Source organism: Cervus canadensis, chromosome 5 (assembly GCF_019320065.1).
Source record: "Cervus canadensis isolate Bull #8, Minnesota chromosome 5, ASM1932006v1, whole genome shotgun sequence".
Taxonomy (NCBI): Eukaryota; Metazoa; Chordata; class Mammalia; order Artiodactyla; family Cervidae; genus Cervus; species Cervus canadensis.
In genome coordinates this window covers 9,409,026-9,428,590 of record NC_057390.1, presented here as the reverse complement: position 1 = coordinate 9,428,590, position 19,565 = coordinate 9,409,026, and the positions used below count along the sequence as shown (strand labels likewise).

The window sequence follows — 19,565 nt, the reverse complement described above, 5'->3', positions numbered from 1 at the left end:
GTCCCTCCATTTAGACCATATTTGGGTACATGGGACTCAAAATTTCTTGCTTAAATGCTCCAGCCTCTTCCAGAGCTGCATGAGCCTCATCCCCCATCTGTCTTGCCTATGGTGAGCTCAGCTACATGTTAGGGGTAGCCAAAGGCAGTGGGCTTTTGGGTAGGATTTAGACTTGCGGGCTGAGGTCTGCTTCAGCGCCTGCTGGGCGGGGGTGGGAGTGGCAAGAGAAGGTGGGAGCGTGGGCCACTGTCTCCATGTTTATGCTCTCATAGTGGCAGGTATGGGTCCAGGGTCCCTTTGGGAAAGGAAATACACTATTCCTTCCTTCCTACCAAGTCACCCCTTTCCACCCTTTCTCTTCCTCTAGGGTGGATTAAAAGACTTCTTGCAGAAAAACACATCAACCAACATATGAACAAAAAAAAAGATCTCAGATTATACCTACATTGCAAATGAGTGCAACCCATGCACCCAAATGTTGAGCATTTAGTGGACCATCCACCAACATGCCTTTGAAGGGACACCCTTAAGAGGTCTGGGGGAGGGTTGGCCTCTGAAGGGGATGAACAGGGACTGATACCTGCCTAAGGCTGGTAGGGAGAGAAGACATCTCAGAGGGGAAGGTTATCGGAAGTCAGCCTTGTTGGCATCTTGGTGCTGGCCTTTGGAAGGCTCTCCCTCTAGGACAAGGGTCTGCCACCTATTACTCCATGCACAACCTCCTCTTCAAAAGTAAACTGACTTGGAAACCAAATGTGACAAACAAATGCTGTGGAGCTATTCTGGCTGAAACAGGGTTGGAGAGTAGGGTGACTATCCTGCTTGGTGACCCTCCCACCTGCTCCTGAGGAACAAGTTGGAAACTTCCAGATCTAGAGAAATAAGCTAGATGAGAGAAGCACTGATCAGGCTGCACCAGGCTGTTCTAGGCCCTGAGGGCAGGAGCTCAGGGACAAAGTGAGGGCAAAGTAGACCAACGCTGGGCCCAGGACAGTCTCCCACTTTCCTCAGGGCCAGAACACATAGGCAGCTTCTCCATGTTACCATCAGCTCAGTTCAGTTCAGTCGCTCAGTCGTGTCCGACTCTTTGCGACCCCATGAACCGTAGCATGCCAGTCCTCCCTGTCCATCACCAACTCCTGGAGTTTACTCACACTTATGTCCATTGAGTCCGTGATGCCATCCAACTATCTCAGCCTCTGTAGTCCCCTTTTCCTCCTGCCCCCAATCTTTCCCAGCATCAGGGTCTTTTCCAATGAGTCAACTCTTCGTATGAGGTGGCCAAAGTATTGGAGTTTCAGCTTCAGCATCAGTCCTTCCAACGAACACCCAGGACTGATCTCCTTTAGGATGGACTGGTTGGATCTCCTTGCAGTCCAAGGGACTCTCAAGAGTCTTCTCCAACACCACAGTTCAAAAGCATCAATTGTTTGGCACTCAGCTTTCTTTATAGTCCAACTCTCACATCCATACATGACCACTGGAAAAACCATAGCTTTGACTAGATGGACCTTTGTTGGCAAAGTAATGTCTCTGCTTTTTAATATGCTATCTAGGTTGGTCATAACTTTCCTTCTAAGGAGTAAGCATCTTTTAATTTCATGGCTGCAATCACCATCTGCAGTGATTTTGGAGCCCAGAAAAATAAAGTCAGCCCCTGTTTCCACTATGTCCCCATCTATTTGCCATGAAGTGATGGGACTGGATGCCATGATCTTAGTTTTCTGAATGTTGAGCTTTAAGCCAACTTTTTCACTCTCCTCTTTCACTTTCATCAAGAGGCTTTTTAGTTCTTCTTCACTTTCTGCCATAAGGGTGGTGTCATCTGCATATCTGAGGTTATTGATATTTCTTCCGGCAATCTTGATTCCAGCTTGTGCTTCCTCCAGCCCAGCGTTTCTCATGATGTACTCTGCATATAAGTTAAATAAGCAGGGTGACAATATACAGCCTTGACATACCCCTTTTCCTATTTGGTATGATGTTACCATCATGTGCCTTTAAATAAGATAATATAAGAAGGTCTCTGTGATGTGCAAAGAAGTAAACATTGGTGACATCCCAGTGAAAGAGAACATGTGGATACTTGTGGCCTGGGTATTCTATATTGTCATCTACCCTAATCCTTTTGTTCAGACTCCTGTGCTGGTTATGAAACCAACGTCTCTCAGCTTACACCCACACATTTATACTCTACTGTGTGGCACTGGGGCTACAACTCTGCAAACTATTCTGGTGGCCAACCAACTCCAGGTTAGGCTCTGTCAGCAAGGCTGGAGGAAGGAGCAGGGACTCTCTCCTTCCTCACTGAGCATACTAAAGCAGACAGCTCTTTCGAAAAGCAGTGTCTTCCTGTTTTTTCTACACTGTCAGCACCAGCCTCAGAGATACAAGGCAGTTGCCTCTCGTTGGAGGTCTGGGTTCCAGCTCTGCTGGGCCCCTCTGCCAAGCTTCTGATTAATTAGGACCCCAGGCTCTTTCTTTTGCTCTCCAGTCCCAGCCGCCTGCTGTAGTTACTGCCTCTGTGTTTATCTTGACAATCCTCTTTTGCCTTTTCAGCCTCCAGTACCTGTCTAGGTTAAATTCTTTCTGTCAGAATGACTGGTGTGGTTTCTGTTTTCCTATTGAGACCTGATTGGTAGACACTCCTGAGAAGCATCACTTGGGGAACAGATGAGGGTGTAGCCTTGCCTGGCTGGGCTGCTTTGAGAAGCCCAGCTGCAGAAACTCTGCCAGCAGCCCCAACTAGTCAACCTGTCTGGTAAAGAAACTCTCTTGTCACTGGAAAATCCCCTAATATAATGCAACATTTATAAACAAACTCACTCCAGGAGGGAAGGTTTAATTTAAGAAAGCCAGTAGGAGCCCTAAGTCTTTTCATTTCAATCAAAACTGCTAGAGTCAGTTAGCTTCAAAGTTGGTCAGGTGGCCCCCAAACTGCCATCTGCCCAGCAGCTGTCCTGTCACCAAGGAAACCACAAGTCAGAGTGGAAAGCAACGAACAGGAGCCCCAGGAACCAGCCTGAAACTTGATCATCTGGCAAGTTTGTCATGATCAACTAGGCCAAAGTGCAGCATCTCTTGCAAGAATGATTCCCTTAAATTCTCCTGCCTCAATACACCTGACTTCTGTTTCCTAAATTGGGAATATGCCCACCTTTGAGAAAGATGTGCATGAGATAACAAAGGGAGTCACTTGCTTCCTCAATAACAGATGAGGCAGACAGTCTGCTGCACTAACAGGGCTAGTGTCTTTGGGACTCCCTCTCTACTTTCCCAGGCCCCAGTGACTTCCAGTTATCTAGGCCCCTGAGTGGTGGCCATCACGTCTCCCCATCCTCCCCATGCAGCAGCACCAGAAGAGCAGCTCTGTAAAGCCCCTTTCCTCTGTCTGAATGGATGTTTGATGTCACCACACTGCAAATAATTAAATAAGCTTCTATCTTATTAATGACTGATAACTTCAAATGTGACAAGAGGACTCAGTCATTTAATAGATCATTCCAGAAATATTCACTGAGCACCTCCTGTGTACCAAGCAGTAGGCTGGGCATTAATAATAATGATTAATCATGTATTAGTGCTGGATGGAACCAGTAGACACTAAATAGGACAGTCAGGGAAAGCAGTTCTGAGAAGGGGAAATCTCAGCTGTATTCCAGACATCTACTGCTATGCAACAAATCACCCCAAAACTTAGTGGCTTAAAACAATGGTAGCACTTGTTTTGCTTACTAATCTGTCATTTAGGTGGGGGTTAGTAAAGCATGTCTCTACTCTACCTAGCATCAACTGGAGCAGCTTGGGAGATGGGGACTGGACTTACCTGAAGTCTTCCTTATTTACATGTCTAGTGATTGACGTTGGCTGTTGCCAGGGACTGGAACTGGGGCAGTCAGCAAAAATACCTTCCTGTAGCCTCTCCATGAGGCTGCTTGAATGATGGCTGGATTCCAAGGATAAGCCTCCCAAGAGGGAGAATGAAGTTGGAAGCTTTATCACCTTTTTCAAGCTAGTTGTAGCAAGTTATACAGAGTTACTTCTGCAGCATTTTATTCATTGGAAGCAAGAGGAGGGAAAATGAGATTCCACTTTTTAAGAGATTAAAGTCTAAGAATTTGTAAATGTGTTTAAAATCATCACCTAAAGAAGAAATCATTAGGAGAGCATTCCTGGAAGAGGTCTTAGTATGTGAAGGCCCTGAGGGTGGGAAAACCTTGGTGTGTTCAAGGCAACAAAAGAACAGCAATGCTAGAGAGCATGGTGAGCAAGACAGCATATATGAGATGAGGTCAGAGGTGATCAAGCCATATGAAGCAGTTATATGAGTTTGAAATTTATTCTGGGTACAGGGGAGCCATTAAATGATTGAAGATTCAAATTCACACCTTGGAATAATCCTCCAGTTGCTAAACAGAGCATAGATTGAGCCAACGTTAGAATAGGGAAAACCAGTTAGGACACTATTGGAATGGTCCAGAGGAGAGATGATGATGACTTGGGTAAGAATGTTGGCATTGGAGATGAAAAGAAGTAGAGGCATTTGAAAAAAGGTGAGCAAAATAGAAAGAATTTATTAACAGAATGGGCATGAGGCTGAAGGAAAAGAAGGTAGGTAAGAAAAAGGATTCTTGGGTTTAAGGCTCTGGCATCTGTATGGATAGCAGAACCATTTGCTTGGAATGCTAGGAGGGGGGAACTCACTGATATGTGTGAAAGGTAAAATCTAGAGTCTATTTTTAAGCATTTCAAGTTTGAGACATTTGAGAGATATACCAGTGGCAAGGAACAATGATAGCTGGATACACAAGCCTGAAACATAGTGGAGAGTGTAGGGCTAGAATATAAATTTGGGAATCTTTAGCCCATAGATGGTATTTAAAGCCATGGGCCTGGATAAGCTCATTTAGGGACCTAGAGTGAGAAAAATAGTATGAAGGTTTAGCCCTGGGAAAAGTAACCTACAAAGGAGGCTGAGAAAGAGTGGCTAGAAAGAGAAAGCGGGAAACTAGGGTATTGGATGTCATAGAAACCAAGAGCGGCGGTTTAGAAAGAGGGAATTCAGAAATAAAGAATTGATCTGAACGACCTTAAAGCTCTTTCATATCTGGATGTCTATGATTTTATGAACATCTCAAATCACTTCTAGATTGGAAATTCTGTGACTCAATTGCATCTTTGGAAAAACAAACTTCCTGATGAATCATTGGGTAACTCCAAAGGCTATAAAAATTAATTCTTGGCAATGAGGAATTTTCTATCTTGTCCTTAAAGTGAACACAGGTAACATCAAGTCTAGAACAAAAATAAGGATCCTTGGAGAGAAGCTTAGGCAACAGTACAAGTGGAAAAATATAAGTGGGGTTATCATCAGATAACCTCTTTCCAGTAGGGCTCATTTAGTCACAGTAGACCAGAGGTTGGGCACAGATGACAGCTCCAGTCTTTAGACAGGGGCCTGTGTGAGCCCAATCCTTGTTTTCTGCCCCTGAGGGCACTCTCCAAACCTCTACTCCACATGTAGGGTTGACCTGTTGCCTTGGGGCGCCCCAAGATTTGTGCCCACAGGGTCCTCTGAGGGCTGGGCCCTGGTCTGGGGGAGCAGCCTGACAACTGGACTGCTCCCACTGGCTGATGTGATTTTGTGTGAGATTGGGTCACCAGAATGGCACGGACACACTGATTTGGGTGACTCTCATCAGACACCGGGCACTGGGCTGCTGATGATCCATGCCAATATTGTGACCTGAGCTGCATGTGTGTGCCCACCTCAGCTCTTACCCATCTGTGTCCAACCATAGTTCATCTCTGATTTCTAGCTCTCAAAGGCATGGGACAGTGGCAGGCATCCTTCCCTGCATACCCCCTTGCTACTGGGAGCTTTCATCCCACGCCCCCATCAGGCTTCACATCACACATGAGTTCTCCAGGGGTGACTGTGAATAACTCCTCTGAGGGCTTTTAAGACTATTGCTTTGCAATGACAGCAGGCTCTTCCAACCAACGTCCTCTCTTGCCTCCAAATGATACGGTGATAGTATACTTTCCCAGGTCAGTCTTCAGCTATGCCTAAGGAATGGGCATTTCTGGTGTTACTGGGACTGTTTTTCTTGCTCCATTCATGTCTCCTTACCTCTCTTCCCTTTTAATGGTTGTGTGTTTGAAAGCAGGACTGTAGACAACACGAAAATGATCATATTCTAAAAATGCAGTGGTTATAGCCTAAAGAATTCAAGAGAAAAGGTGATTTGAAGATACGTTGTTATACATTAATACTATAAAAATCCAAACAGAAAATTTAATATAATCAGAAACTGGATTATCATTCATATTTTCATGTATATAAAGCTTGGAGAGGCTTGCATTTTTTGGTAGACACTATCTGAGAGAGTATGCATAGGTGCCACAATTTATGTTTGCAGCGTCATGAGTAATGATGCAACCAGCATTAGATAAACGGTATTAGAGGACTGCAGAGGCACAAACAGTGGGCAAAAACCCCAAACCCAAAGCCATATTGTTTCAATACAAACAGGTTTCAGAGAGCTCTGACATTGTCAGCAATTGTTATTCCTATTGTGTTGCTGCCTTTTTCTCATTGCAAGAGATATAATATTAGCCTAGACATGATAAATAGATGTTTCCTTGCACCTCAACAGGAATAATTGGTGCCTGAACTCTATGAAGAGTCTTTATGTGCCTTCTTAATACAACAAACAAATCCTCTATTGATGAGCCTAAATCTTCACTGATTTAGAATACTAGCACTTCACAAGGCTTTTGAAATACATTTTAACATCAAATTGTTTAGACAGACAAGAGCCCTGAAAAAAATATCTTTCCAAGTTTCTGTACACCAGGGGTGGCCGTGGTCACTGAAGATCTTGAAAATGCAATCTCAGTGGATGGTAGTATTAAATACTTCACTGGAATAAGTGCAAGAGGGAGCAAAAAAACATAAATTGGAGATAATGAATATAGATAAGTTTGCAAAAGGTTTTTTTTTTATTTTTTTCAAATAAAAAATTTTGCTTCAAAGAGCTTTTGCTTCAAAGAGCAAAGAAATGAGGCAGAAGTTGGAAGGGTATGTGGGTCAAGAGCAAATTTTTTGGTAGAGATGTATGCTAATAGGAGGGCTTTCCAGGTGGTGCTAATGGTAATGAACCTGCCTGCCAATGCAGGAAACATGAGACACGGGTTTGATCCCTGCATTGGGAAGATCCCCTGGAGGAGGACATGGCAACCCATTCCAGTATTCTTGCCTGGAGAATCCCATGGACAGAGGAGTCTGGTGGGCTTGAGTCCATAGGGTCGCAAAGAGTTGAACATGACTGAAGCGACTTAGCATGCACTTACTAACAGGAATGGTTCAGCAGAAGGAGGAAAAGTAGATGCTGTAGGAGAGGGAAAGAAAGAGACTGAGAGGAAGAGAGAGAAGAGATGCCACAGTGACTTCCTTGAGAAAGCAAGAAGGGTTGGAAACCTAATGGACAAAGGTGGAGGGAATGGCCTTGGAGAGAAGCACTGACATTTCAGTCTAGTAGCAGCTGGGAAGGCAGAGTATCTGGCTGTAGGTACTGTTTGGTGAGCAGGTGTGGAGATGAGAGTGGGCAGAAGCTCCAATCTCAGTGCTTCTATTTTCTCTGTGAAATGGCAACCGAGGTCATCAGTAGAGACAGCCAAGGGATTGCAAAGGGGTGATATGTTTGAGGAGTAAAAAGAAGGTGTCAAATACTCATCTGGTGAGTAGGCAAATGAGCAGAATGTGGTGGGATTGCTGCCTGCTCTGATTTTCACTTGAGACTGACCATAAGACTTGTAAGACCAGTCAGTTTGTTTTTCGTTGTTAACGTTTTGCTGTTCTCTCAATCTGCATACAGCTGCGTCAGGGTCAGTGCAGAATAGACATAAGATTGGATTTAACTCGGGTTGATGTGTCATGTACAGATGTGAGAACTGAATCATAAAGAAGACTGAGTGCCCAAGAATTGATGCTTTTAAACTGGAGAAGTGGTGCTGGAGAAGACTCTTGAGAGTCCCTTGGACAGCAAGGAGATCAAACCAGTCAATTCTAAAGGAAATCAGTCCTGAATATTCATTGGAGGGACTGATGCTGAAAATGAAGCTCCACTACTTTGGTCACCTGATGCAAAGAAGTGACTCATAGGAAAAGACCCTGATGCTGGGAAAGATTGAAGGCAGGAGGAGAAGGGGAGGACAGCGGATCAGATGGTTGGATGGCATCACTGACTCGCTGGATATGAGTTTGAGCAAGCTCTGGGAGTTGGTGATGGACAGGGAGGCCTGGCATGCTGCAGTGCATGGGGTCACCAAGAGTTGGCCATGACTGAGCGACTGAACTGACTGAACTGGTGTGCCATTATCAACTGATTGCTTCATAGTACCAGATCCACCTTCATGGCTTGCTGGCTAGGTCGGAAGGTTTCTCTTTCAGCCACATGATTATGATTTTATGTTATATCAGTAGCGTGCATTGGAGGTCAAAAGGGGGCATTTCTTGGTCCCACTGTGCCTTTTTGAGAACAGGTTATTGTAGAGCACAGTGGCCAGCAGTGTGCAGCACCACTCCTTAGGCATGTTTCCGAAGCACCTCAGAAGGTGAATTCCCATGAGTCCAGCCACGGGGCACTTAAGTGACTTTGCTGCCCAGGGAGTCACGGCTGCGCCCTCCGAAACAAGACCTTGATGGCAGCTCTGGCGGGATGGGGTACTCTTTCGTGTTCATTTCATCCTTGGGTTTTCTACCTCAGCGTGGGAGCATACATGCAATTCCTCTGTTCTTTACAGTTCTCTTTGCACCTTAATAGTTAATCTCCTATTATAGTTACGAATTTTTAAACTTCACTGTTCAAATTCTGTGTGCTTTATGAAGTTTTATCACAGAAAGAGGGAAGAATTGTTAAAATATTGTCCATCACTTTTCTTTTCCCTCCCACATTTTTATTGCTTCTATTTTAGTCTCCTCCAGTAGCATATAAACTTGTTCAAGTTTCTCCCATATATTTCTATTATTGCTGTATTTACTTTTACAATCAAGTTTCTCAGAGGAGGCAAGATGGCGCGTGAGAGTCATAAGGCACAGTAAGACAGATCCCCAGACCCCAGAAAATGTGAGACTTGTGCAGTAAGACTCGACAGGTGCCTAGAACTCGCTGCAGTGCCCAGACGCGTAAGGGGCGGAGTCACGCGCCCCTAGAGGGCGTGGCTTCCAGCGCGCGCGGGAAAGGGGCCGGCGCCGCCTGCGCGCACACAGTTGGCGGCCGCGCGCAGGACGCTCGGGGCCGGGATGGCGGCGGTGGCGCCTGGAAGCGGGGCTTCCCGGGAGGAGGAGGGTACCGGTGGGGACGCAGCCACTCCGCAGCCCCCAGCCCCGACGAGTGCGCCCGGAGCTCGTCTCTCGAGGCTGCCTCTGGCTCGAGTGAAGGCCTTGGTGAAGGCGGACCCCGACGTGACTCTCGCGGGACAGGAAGCCATCTTCATTCTGGCACGCGCCGCGGTGCGGCTTGGGCACAATGGGGCGGGGATGGGGGGCCGCGGTGCGTGGCGACGGGCGGGGCTCGGGGCTCTTCCGAAGGGCGGGGCATAGCGATCCTTTGGTCCTGGTTTGGGGAGCGGCGGGAGCATAGGGCCGGGTGTTCTGAGGGCTGGGAAGTGAGAAAGGTGCTAGGGCGGATTCTGAGATGGTGAGTCTAGGAAGGGAAGACATAGAGATACAGTAGTTGTACTGGTTTGCTAACACACCTACCTCTTCATGAGGGCCTGGACGCGACTTTGCAACTTGCACCTCTAGTCTGACAGAACTTGTAGGAGTCTCAAGTGAGTGAGTGGGGTGGATGTACAAGTGAGGGAGGGGCGGATGCATCTTGAGCAATTGCGGGAGGGGGAAGGGGAGTAGACCTTCTTGAAGTGCGGGAAAACCTTAAGCTTCCCTGAGAACCTCCCTTTCACACCCCCCACCCCCCACAAAGAAACACGCACAAGAATTGTACTGAAACTTATGCATACAGTTCTCTTTGTTTTTGGTTTTTTTTTGTTTTGTTTTCAAATTTTCGTTTGTTTATTATAACTTTTTTAGTTTTTTTCCTGCTTATTTTCTTCACAGGAACTGTTTGTGGAAACCATTGCAAAAGATGCCTACTGTTGTGCTCAACAAGGGAAGCGGAAAACTCTTCAGAGGAGAGATTTGGGTAGAGTGTCACTGCGGTATCTTGAATCTGGAGGCAGACAAGGGAGGGCTGGGCTGGGCTGGGCCCGTCAAGGCTTTCCCTTATGCCAGTTGAGATGGCATCACTATAGGGTGAGAGGTGCCCCAAGTCTCTTCCTCTGATGTTTTCTGTCGGGCTGCTACAGTGCCAGAAAACCCTGCTTTTTTAATCTATATGCTTTGGGTGGCTGGAGAGGTGCTGGGACAGAGAACCAAAGGAGTCTAGGTGTTGCCAAACCTGACTTATATAGATCCCTTTATACCTTCTGCCACGTTGTACCAGGCATGACGTTTTTTTCATGTAATTGTTTGATTTTTTACTCTGCCTTGTAGCTAGTAACACTAGAACTTGTGTAAACTCATATACCTTAATCTCACTTGCCCTGCTATGTAGCCAAACTCTTCTCTGATAACTTTCAGAGCAAAGACGTTTCCCTTTGTGAACAGTATTTACCCATGCTTTTCTTATTTTCTTACTGTTTTTTTGTTGTTTTTTTTTAAATTTTAGTTCCCTGACTGGGGATTGAACCCTTGCCCCTTGCATTGGGGCCCAGAGTCTTAATTAACCACTGGATGGCCAGGGAAGTCCCTTTTCTTACTCTTGTAAAGAGATAGCTGATGTGTAGGATTTGGTGGTGGAGTAGATTTGGATTTCAAGAGAGCAAGGGGCAATTTTTTTAAATCCACTCACTGCATAAAGCCTCATGCTGGTCATTGTGTGGGTTGTGCTTTTGTAAGAGGTTGATGCCCAACTGACCAAAGTTATTCAGATGTCCCTTTACCTTGTGTTTCAGATAATGCAATAGAAGCTGTGGATGAATTTGCTTTTCTGGAAGGTGAGTTCTCTATTAGTAGGTAATCATTTCCATCTGTCTTTCCTGTGCTAATGATCTGAGTTCAAAACCTTATAAAACGAATGGCCTGGTTCTTCTTTTCTTCATGTAGGAATAATTTTTCTCCCTGTTTCCTATTTAAGATAGGAAAAACAAATTCTAATTCAAATTCCCTTGAATAATTAGAACTTCCTGCTGAAAACTGCTTAACCATAGAAAATGGGAGGGACTGTGAAGAACCCAGTGGAGTTAGGTAGATTCAGAAGTTTGATTCTTACTTTGATTGCCCTCCTTAGATATAAGTCTTAGCCCTCATCATAATGCTGGAGATCAGAAATGATTGTCAACATTTAAAGGGTTGTTTCTTCTTCTTGTTTCTTCTTCAGCAGTCTGTGTAAAGTAATCATTTTGTTGCTGTGAGATACTCTTCTGGCCTGTGTTACTTTTTCCTTAGGAATTTCAGGTTAACTCCTGTTTTCTGACTAAATCTCATCATAGAGATAGAAAATATTCGCAATTCCTCATTTTAGCTAGCTTTTCTCAGAGCTCTCACTCCTACTGAATTCCTCAATCTGATCAGCTTACTGTTTCCTACATGGAATCTGACTGAAGAGCTCTGTGAAAGCTGTACCTTCAGTCCATTCCCACCTTCACCATACCAGGATGTTCTACCTCCCTGAAGCCTTGATCACTTTCAGAAATCTTTTTTTGAATTATTTCAGTTTTTTTTTTTTTTACACTCTGTTCTGCAACTGTAATCAGCCCTATAATCTCTGGCCCTTTCTGTTGTTGTTGTTACTCAGTCACTAAGTCATGTCTAACTCTTTGCGACCCCATGTACTATAGCATGTCAGGCTCCTCTGTCCTCCGCTTCTAGAGTTTGCTCAAATTCATGTCCATTGAGTTGGTGATGCTATCTAACCATCTCATCCTCTGTCGCCCCCTTCTCCTGTTGCCTTCAATCTTTCCAGCCTCAGGGTCTTTTCCAGTGAGTTGGCTCTTCATTTCAGATGGCCGGAGTATTGGAGCTTCAGCACTAGTGCTTCCAATGAGTATTCAGGGTTGATTTTCTTTAAGATTGACTGGTTTGATTTCCTTGCTGTCCGAGGGACTCTCAAGAGTCTTCTCTAGCACCGCAATTTGAAGGCATCAATTCATTGGTACTCAGCCTTCTTTATGGCCCAACTCTCACATCTGTACATGACTACTGGAAAAACTGTAGCTTTGACTGTATGGATATATTACTTTAAATGTCTTTTAAGATACATTCCTATGGCTATCTTTAAGCCTAGATTATTGAGTATTCTCTTTAATTTGTAGATCTTTTTTTAAGCCTCTTTTCTGCATACTCACCTATCTTAAAAATAAGTTGTTGGCTGTCTACCTGAGGTGGGCACCTGCTTGTGATTGACATCCTGTCAGTTCCTCAATCAGAAATGTTTGGAGCCTAACTAGCTGTTTATTTTTAAATATGGAATGCTTCATGAATTTGTGTGTTGTCCTTGCTCAGAGGCCATGCTCATCTTCCCTGTATTGTTAAATTTTAGTAAATGTGCTGCTGAAGTGAGCACTTCTGTTTATTTTTAATTACCATCGTTTCAAAGAGTTGAGCAATTTACTTAAGTTTCTGTCTTAAAGACATAAGAGTACCAACCTGTGGTGCCAGGATGATAAATTGGAGGGTACTAGGAATAGAAGTGTAGAGAACTTACGAAGTTTTCCACTTTAGCCTATACCATGCATAATGCTTGGCTTGGATTTTTAATAAATGACCATTTAATAAGTGGTGGATGTGTTCATTTTCATCTTTGGATTCAATAATCTCAGTAATTCCTTTTGGCTGGTCATTTTAGCCCCCTAGGATTTAGTCAGTATTATATTATTTTGTACTTGGTAAAGTAAATGTTCTTTAGAACAGTTTAACATAAACTTTAGAAAGTTTATGTCCTTAGATGTGTATGTTCTAAGTGGAATTATTTTTTTTAATCGAGTCAGTATATATCCATGATTAAAAGTCAGATAGTTACCTTGTGACTTACAATGCAATGCAGCTGCTTCCCCTCATCTTGTCATTATTTGTTTTTAGCTTTTCAGATGGTTTCTTATATTTTTGAATAGTATGCTTTGTTGTTGGTTTATCAACTCTAGGTGTTGTCTTTTGACTTCCAGCGATGATAAATGAAGTTTTGGTTAACCTATACTACCCCATCAATCCTTTCCCTCTTTTTTGTTTTTGGTAGTTTTATCATTATTTTTAGTTCCTCTGTTACCTTTATAATTTATGTAGCATACTAAAATATGTATTTTTTGTTGACAACTCACTTTGTAAGGTAGGACTATTAGTGCACTTATTCCTTCCTTTCCCATTATTAGCTCACTTCTAGCTCTGACTTTGTGTCAAGGCTGAAAACATACCTCCTTATCATAATTAAATCTTCCATGCTTAATAGGTTGAGTTTAGAAGTTGAAAAATAGTATTATGAACAGTCTTCCTCTAACCTCTCTGTCCTTTAATCTCTTACATAGGACCCCTCCTTTCAGGCAACTGTTTTTCATCTCTTTTGTAATCTTCTGGGTATTTCATGCAAATATGTTTATGTGTGTTTGTGTATGTATTTTCTAAGAACCTTCCCTTATGAGAGAATGTAGCATAGAATATGTATCTTTTGCTTTTGTGGATTCTGTCACACATCCTGTATACCTGATTCACATTTCTACCAGGAGTGTATGACAGTTCCCACTGCTCCTCATTCTCACCAATACTTGGTATTATCAGAGTTTTATTTTTGCAAGTTTGGTAGGAACAACATTGGTGGGACTTTTTATCATGAAAGAGTGTTGGATTTTGTTAAATGCTTTTCTTGCATCTATTAAAATGATCATGTGGTTTTTAATCTTTTCTTTTGTTAATGTGAATATTGAACTATCCTTGTATCCCTGGAATAGAGTCCACTTGATTGTGGCATATGATTCTTTTTAATATATTGTTGGATTTGGTTTGCTGATATTTTTTGAGAATGTTTGTGTTGATATTCATCAGTGGTATTGGGCTGTAATTTTTTTTTTTTTAGTGTGTCTCATTTTGGTATCAGGGTAATAATGATGGTCTTACTGTAGAATGAATTCGGGAGTGTTTCCTTCTCCAGTTTCTTGGAATAGTTTGAGAAGGATAGGTATTAGCTCTTGCTTGTATGTTTGGTAGAATTTCTCTGAAGCTGTCTGGTCCTGGACTTCTCTTTGCTGCATATTTTTTGACTACTGGTTCAGTTTTACTACTGGTGGTCCAGCTATTCAGATTATCTTTTCTTCCTCATTCAGTCTTGGAATGTTGTCTGTTAGTAGAAATGTATCCTTGTTAAAATTTTCACTATTCATTTATTCTTTTCCCTAGTTCAGTTAGCATTCTTATTACTAATACTTTGAACTCTTTATCTGGTAAATTATTTATTTTTGTTTCATTAGTTGTTCTTTCAGGGTTTTTTCTCTTGTTCTTTCATTTTAAAGAAATTCATTTTGCTTAAGATTTCTGTGTCTCTGTGAAATTAGATGAAACAGTCACCCATCCTGGTCTTGAAGGGGAGTGCTTATTTGGGAGCATCTCTAAGGTCTGTGTGTGCTCAGTGACTTTGATGGGACAGTTGGATTTTAAGTGAACACAAGTCACACCTTACCTCAGTGTGCTGGCAGCTATCACTTTAGTAGAAGGTCGGGCTGGACATGGAGGGGCCAGACCCAAAGGGAGGTGTGACCTGGGTCTTCTTCACTCATCAGTTGCCAACACTACCCTATCATGAGTGATGTCAGGTCCCAAATTGCTGGAGCAGAAGCCCTTAGAGGAAGGTCCAGCCTGGCTCTGTTCATGTTGAGTGCATGTTCTTTCTTCCTCCAGGCATCAGCACTGTTGCTCCAAAGGAGTGCAGTGCTGGAACCAGAAGGGCTAAATTGGGCACCTGTGGAGGCTGGGGGCTGTGCTTGGATGGTCCTGGCATCAGTCGGAGCTATAGGCTGCTTGTGAGCTCCGGCTGCTGGGAACCCTGGAAATGGGTGACGTTTCCTTGTTTGGGTGCTGTGCTAGGCTTGAGCCTGCCCTGGCCTCCACACTTGTGCACGTTCCTCAGCAATGACAGCCTTTGCCCTAGTGGAGAGCTGTCCTGTGGGGCAAGAGGACCAGAGTAGGGGCTTGACACGGACTGGGGTGCGTGCAGGGGTGGCCCCAGCACCAGTCAGAACTCCAGATCGCTCCTGATTGGGCACCCTGTGACCACCAGTAATGGGCTCCCTTGTTCTGTTCAGATGCCCTGCCAGATCCAAGCTGGCTGTGTCCTCCACGGCTGTGAGTTGTCCTCAGCTGTGGCAGCCTTTGTGGCAGCCTAGCGTGGAACCGCACTGTGGAGCAAGCGGGGCTGGAGGAGGCGCTTTACGTGGGCTGGGGCACGCACTGGGTAGTCATGGCTTCAGTCTGCTGCTTCTGCCTTGTTTTGGGAGTAAGCACGTGTGTGTACATTCGTCGTGAGTGGAGTCTAGGTTTTTTTACAACCACACTGTCAGTCCCCCTGGATTTCAAACCAGCTAAGAAGGACTCATCCTCCCTGTGTTAGGCCCCAGAGCTGGGGTGCCCTTGTTGTGATTCAAACTGCTCAGTACCCAGGGAGAAGCTCCAAACCGTGTGATCTGCCTTATCATCTGTATCTACTCCTGGAGTACAGGTCCTGACCTGACCTCTTCCCTTCCCTTCCTAACTCTGTGGGGATCTTTCTCACAGCTTTGGTTGTACAGGAGTTTTTCTGCCAATCTCCAGTTAGTTTTCAGGGAGAATTTCTCTACATGCAGATGTATTTTTGGTGTGTATGATGTGAATTGTTTAAAAAAAGAAATGGGCTTATAGTCTTTGTCTTTAAGTGGAGCATTTAATTTAATGTAATTAATGATATATATGGATTAAATGTACCATCTTATTTTGTGCTTTCCTTATTTTATGTTTTTTCTATTTTTTGCCTTTTAAGTATAATTTATTCAGCATTCTCCCTATCATTTTGGGAGTTACAATCTCTTTTTTGTTATTCTACCAGTTACTACATGCATCCTTAATTTATCAGAGCCTAATGTTAATACTTTTCCCTTTATCCTCAAAAAATAGGATCTTAGAATCCATTAGCTCAATGTACAAGTCCCACATCCCACACTCATGCTGTTATTGTCACCTATTTTGTCTTTGTCACATCACATAAGGCATTATTGCTATGTTATATAGGCAATCATGCATGAATTTACCCATATATTTATACTGTCTTTGCTCGTTTTTCCTGTTAAATTTCTGCTCCTCCATTTGTGATCATTTTCTTTCCAAAATAAATCATAAAGAGTCTGGTGGTAGCAAACTCTTTTTCGTTTTTGTATTTTGGGGGGTCTAAAAGTACCTTTTTAAAAGTTTTTTTTTTTTCCTACCTGCTCTGGCTCACTGATTTACTTCCTTTATTGAAAGATATTTTGCTGAATATAGAATTTTAGGTGGAACTTTATTTGTTTTAGCATGTTGAAGTGATCATTCTTCCATTTTGGGGCTTGTATTATTTCTTTTGAAGCTAATTACCCCCCCTTTTTCTGGTTTTGAAGATTTTCTCTGTCTTTGATTTTTCTGTAGTTTCACTCTGATTATCCAGGAATAATTTCCTAAGTTTGCTTAGGCTTTTTAAATCTATGGATTGAGGTCTTTCATCTCTCCTGGAGAAGGCTCTTCCTCTCTCCTTTCTCTTGTTCTTTCTGCTTTCTCTCTGGGATTCGCATTAAGCATATGCTAAAAGTTAACCATAATTTTGCCTTTCCATGATGTATTCTGTGTAATTTTCCTGACTTTACAGTTTATAATTCTCTCTTCTGTGGTCTTGTCTCCTTTAAACTTTTTCTCTTGAGTTATTAGTTTCAGTTCTTGTTTTTGTAGTTTTTAGTTTTTGTGAATTCCATTTCATTACTTTTCAAATCTCTTTTGTCATTTTTTATTTATATTTGCTACAGATGTTTTGAAGCTTGTCTTTCATTTCCTTACCCATAGTATGTGCACTTGTTTATCGTCTATGTCCAATCTAATATTCAAAGCCTTTTAAGGCTGGTTTACTTACTTTTCTGTTTGTATTGTTTGTTGGTACTGTATCATGGTCTTTTTTTCCCTATATGCCTAGTTATCTTGGTGTATTTGGTCATAGTATTTGAAAAAGTTATTTGTTGGATAATCACTTGAGGCCTTTATAATGAGACCTTTCTCCAGAGATTTTTATTTGCTTCTGCAAGACACCTAGAGGCAGGTATCGGTGCAGGACCTTTTTCTTGAATCCAAGACTTGAGGATTTCTTGATCACTCTGTTGATATAATCTGTGATGTCAGGTCTGTGAGGGGACTGATTTAATTCTAGTTCAGCCTTACTCTGAGGGTGCAGCCTTTTGGAAATCCAGCTTTTAAAGGGGATTTAAAGAGGGGGCAGCCTTTATCCTTTCCACTTGGAAAGGCTATCAACCTTTCCACTTGGGCACATTCTTATATTTGACTCTTTATCTCCTTGGTCAGATCACAACACAATTTCTCAGCTCTCTTTTGGATTGGTAGATTCTCCTGAGGTAAAAGCAGTTTTGGAGGCTAGGTTTTCTTTGTGTTCTTGCCTTCTCTAGGTTTTGGATTTGCCTTTTCATGAGGCCTGTTTAATGCCTGAAGGATTTTCTTTTTAAAAATATTTTAAATCAGCTGTATCAGTTTGATCTCAGCAGGAACTTCCCATTATCAAAAGCAGAGGCTATTAAAAAATTTGAGGTATTCCTTCTTTGTTTTGTTGTCCTTACATGTTCTTTCCCCGAGTTATTCTTTTTACTTTCCTTTTACTAGATAGGCGTTCTTCAGATGCCTTGTAATTTTTATTCTATTTTAGAATGTGGGAATAAGAAGGCTCTTTGGAACTTGTGTATGTATCTGTATGGAGGGTGGTTTTTGCCTTGCAATTTTATATTAGTGTGGGTAGAGGTGGAACCAGATGTTATGTTGGGGGCCTCCAGAGGCCAGAATTGCAGAAAACTTGACTGTGGGAAGCTAGAATTTTCAGAAGCTACACTAGTTCCCCAGATAATTCATTTAGTTCTTTAGAAGAGAGCCTGCTGATTTTGTTTATCATCTTTTTCAAAGATTATAAACTCTACTTAGAGAACTTACTTATTTTGTATCACTCACCCCTTGTGTAGTCTCCACAGATGCTCATTAAGTAACACAACTTTTCTTAGCCCTTTTCCCACCACTGATTTGAATTGTCTAGACTCAGCTGCCCACCCTCATAATGACATGTTTTTTCCCCAAGGATTTTTTGGATGGGTATTTCTCAAAATTAATATTTTTGTCTTAGAAGAACTGCTAGTACCAAATCATCTTTCACTTTGCCCATTTTGCTACATTCATCCAGTTCTTGAAGCACCTTGCTTTAAACATTGTTCTTTGTGTTTTTAGGTACTTTGGATTGATTGCTGAGCTGGGCAGTTTTGTGAGCCTGTACCTGCATCCTTCAGCTAGACCCTCTGCAGGCCTCAGCTTTGAAGAAGAGTCTTTGAAATGTTGAACTTACACATTTTTTTCTGTTCTATGTTCACCTAAGCCTGAATAAGCCTGTTAGCTTTAATCTACAAGGTCTTCCACTACTTGGGTCTTCCATTTCTGGCCTGGATGCAGCTGCTTGTGGTAGAAATATAGAAAGTGGTTTGTGTAGGTTGGTTAATAAAGGATAAGGACCAAATAAAGGTTTCTGATCAACTTTAGCTTTGTGTGTTTTATAAACTTGTCTGTGCTCTTGCCTCATGACTGGAGAGCCACCATGCCTAGCCATAGATCTTTCTGATCTTCCCTGATAGCCATTATAAACCTGTCTTTCATTTATTTGTTCATTTTCTTTTTTTTTTAAGCACATTAGCAAAATGTGACTCCAGAATTTACGGGATGTCACTTAAGGTCTTCAGAGGTCAAATAAATGTGATCCTAGATATAAAATCAGTTAAAATATTTTAATAGCTTTTGTTGTCATTTAGTTGCTAAGGCATGTCCAACTCTAGCCCACCAGGCTCCTCTGTCCATGGGCTTTCCCAGGCAAGAATATTGGAGTGGGTTGCCATTTCCTTCTCCAGGGGATCTTCCTGACCCAGGGACTGAGCTTGTCTCCTGCATTGGCAGGTTCATTCTTTACTATCATTGAGCCACCAGATGCAGGCTGTAGTCCATGGAGTTGCAAAAGAGTCGACCATGACTTAGCGACTAAACAGCCACCATACAATTTACCCATTTAAAGTGTACATTTAAGTAGATTTCAGTTTATTCACAGATACATACACCTATTGCTATAGTCAATTTTAGAACATTGTTAAGGGAATTATAGGTGGTATTTTATGTCTGGCTTCTTTCACTTAAGATAATCTTTGTAATGTTTTATCTTATAGCATGCTTCAGTACCCATTCCTTTAGTTTTAAAATTGTGGTAAAATATACA

General features: G+C 42.6%; 1 protein-coding gene and 1 non-coding gene across 2 annotated transcripts; one reads left to right on the top strand and one right to left on the bottom strand.

Moving 5' to 3' along the window:
* Positions 1-9,253: 9,253 nt before the first annotated feature.
* Positions 9,254-18,843, top strand: POLE4 (DNA polymerase epsilon 4, accessory subunit). The gene is made up of 4 exons (XM_043468068.1): positions 9,254-9,517; positions 10,124-10,208; positions 11,020-11,061; positions 18,539-18,843. The coding sequence occupies exons 1-4, from the start codon at positions 9,308-9,310 to the stop codon at positions 18,550-18,552; spliced, it is 351 nt and encodes a 116-aa protein (XP_043324003.1). The 5' UTR covers positions 9,254-9,307; the 3' UTR covers positions 18,553-18,843.
* Positions 12,524-12,629, bottom strand: LOC122442746. The gene has a single exon (XR_006269740.1). It is a non-coding gene; the product is annotated as a U6 spliceosomal RNA (small nuclear RNA).
* Positions 18,844-19,565: the final 722 nt, after the last annotated feature.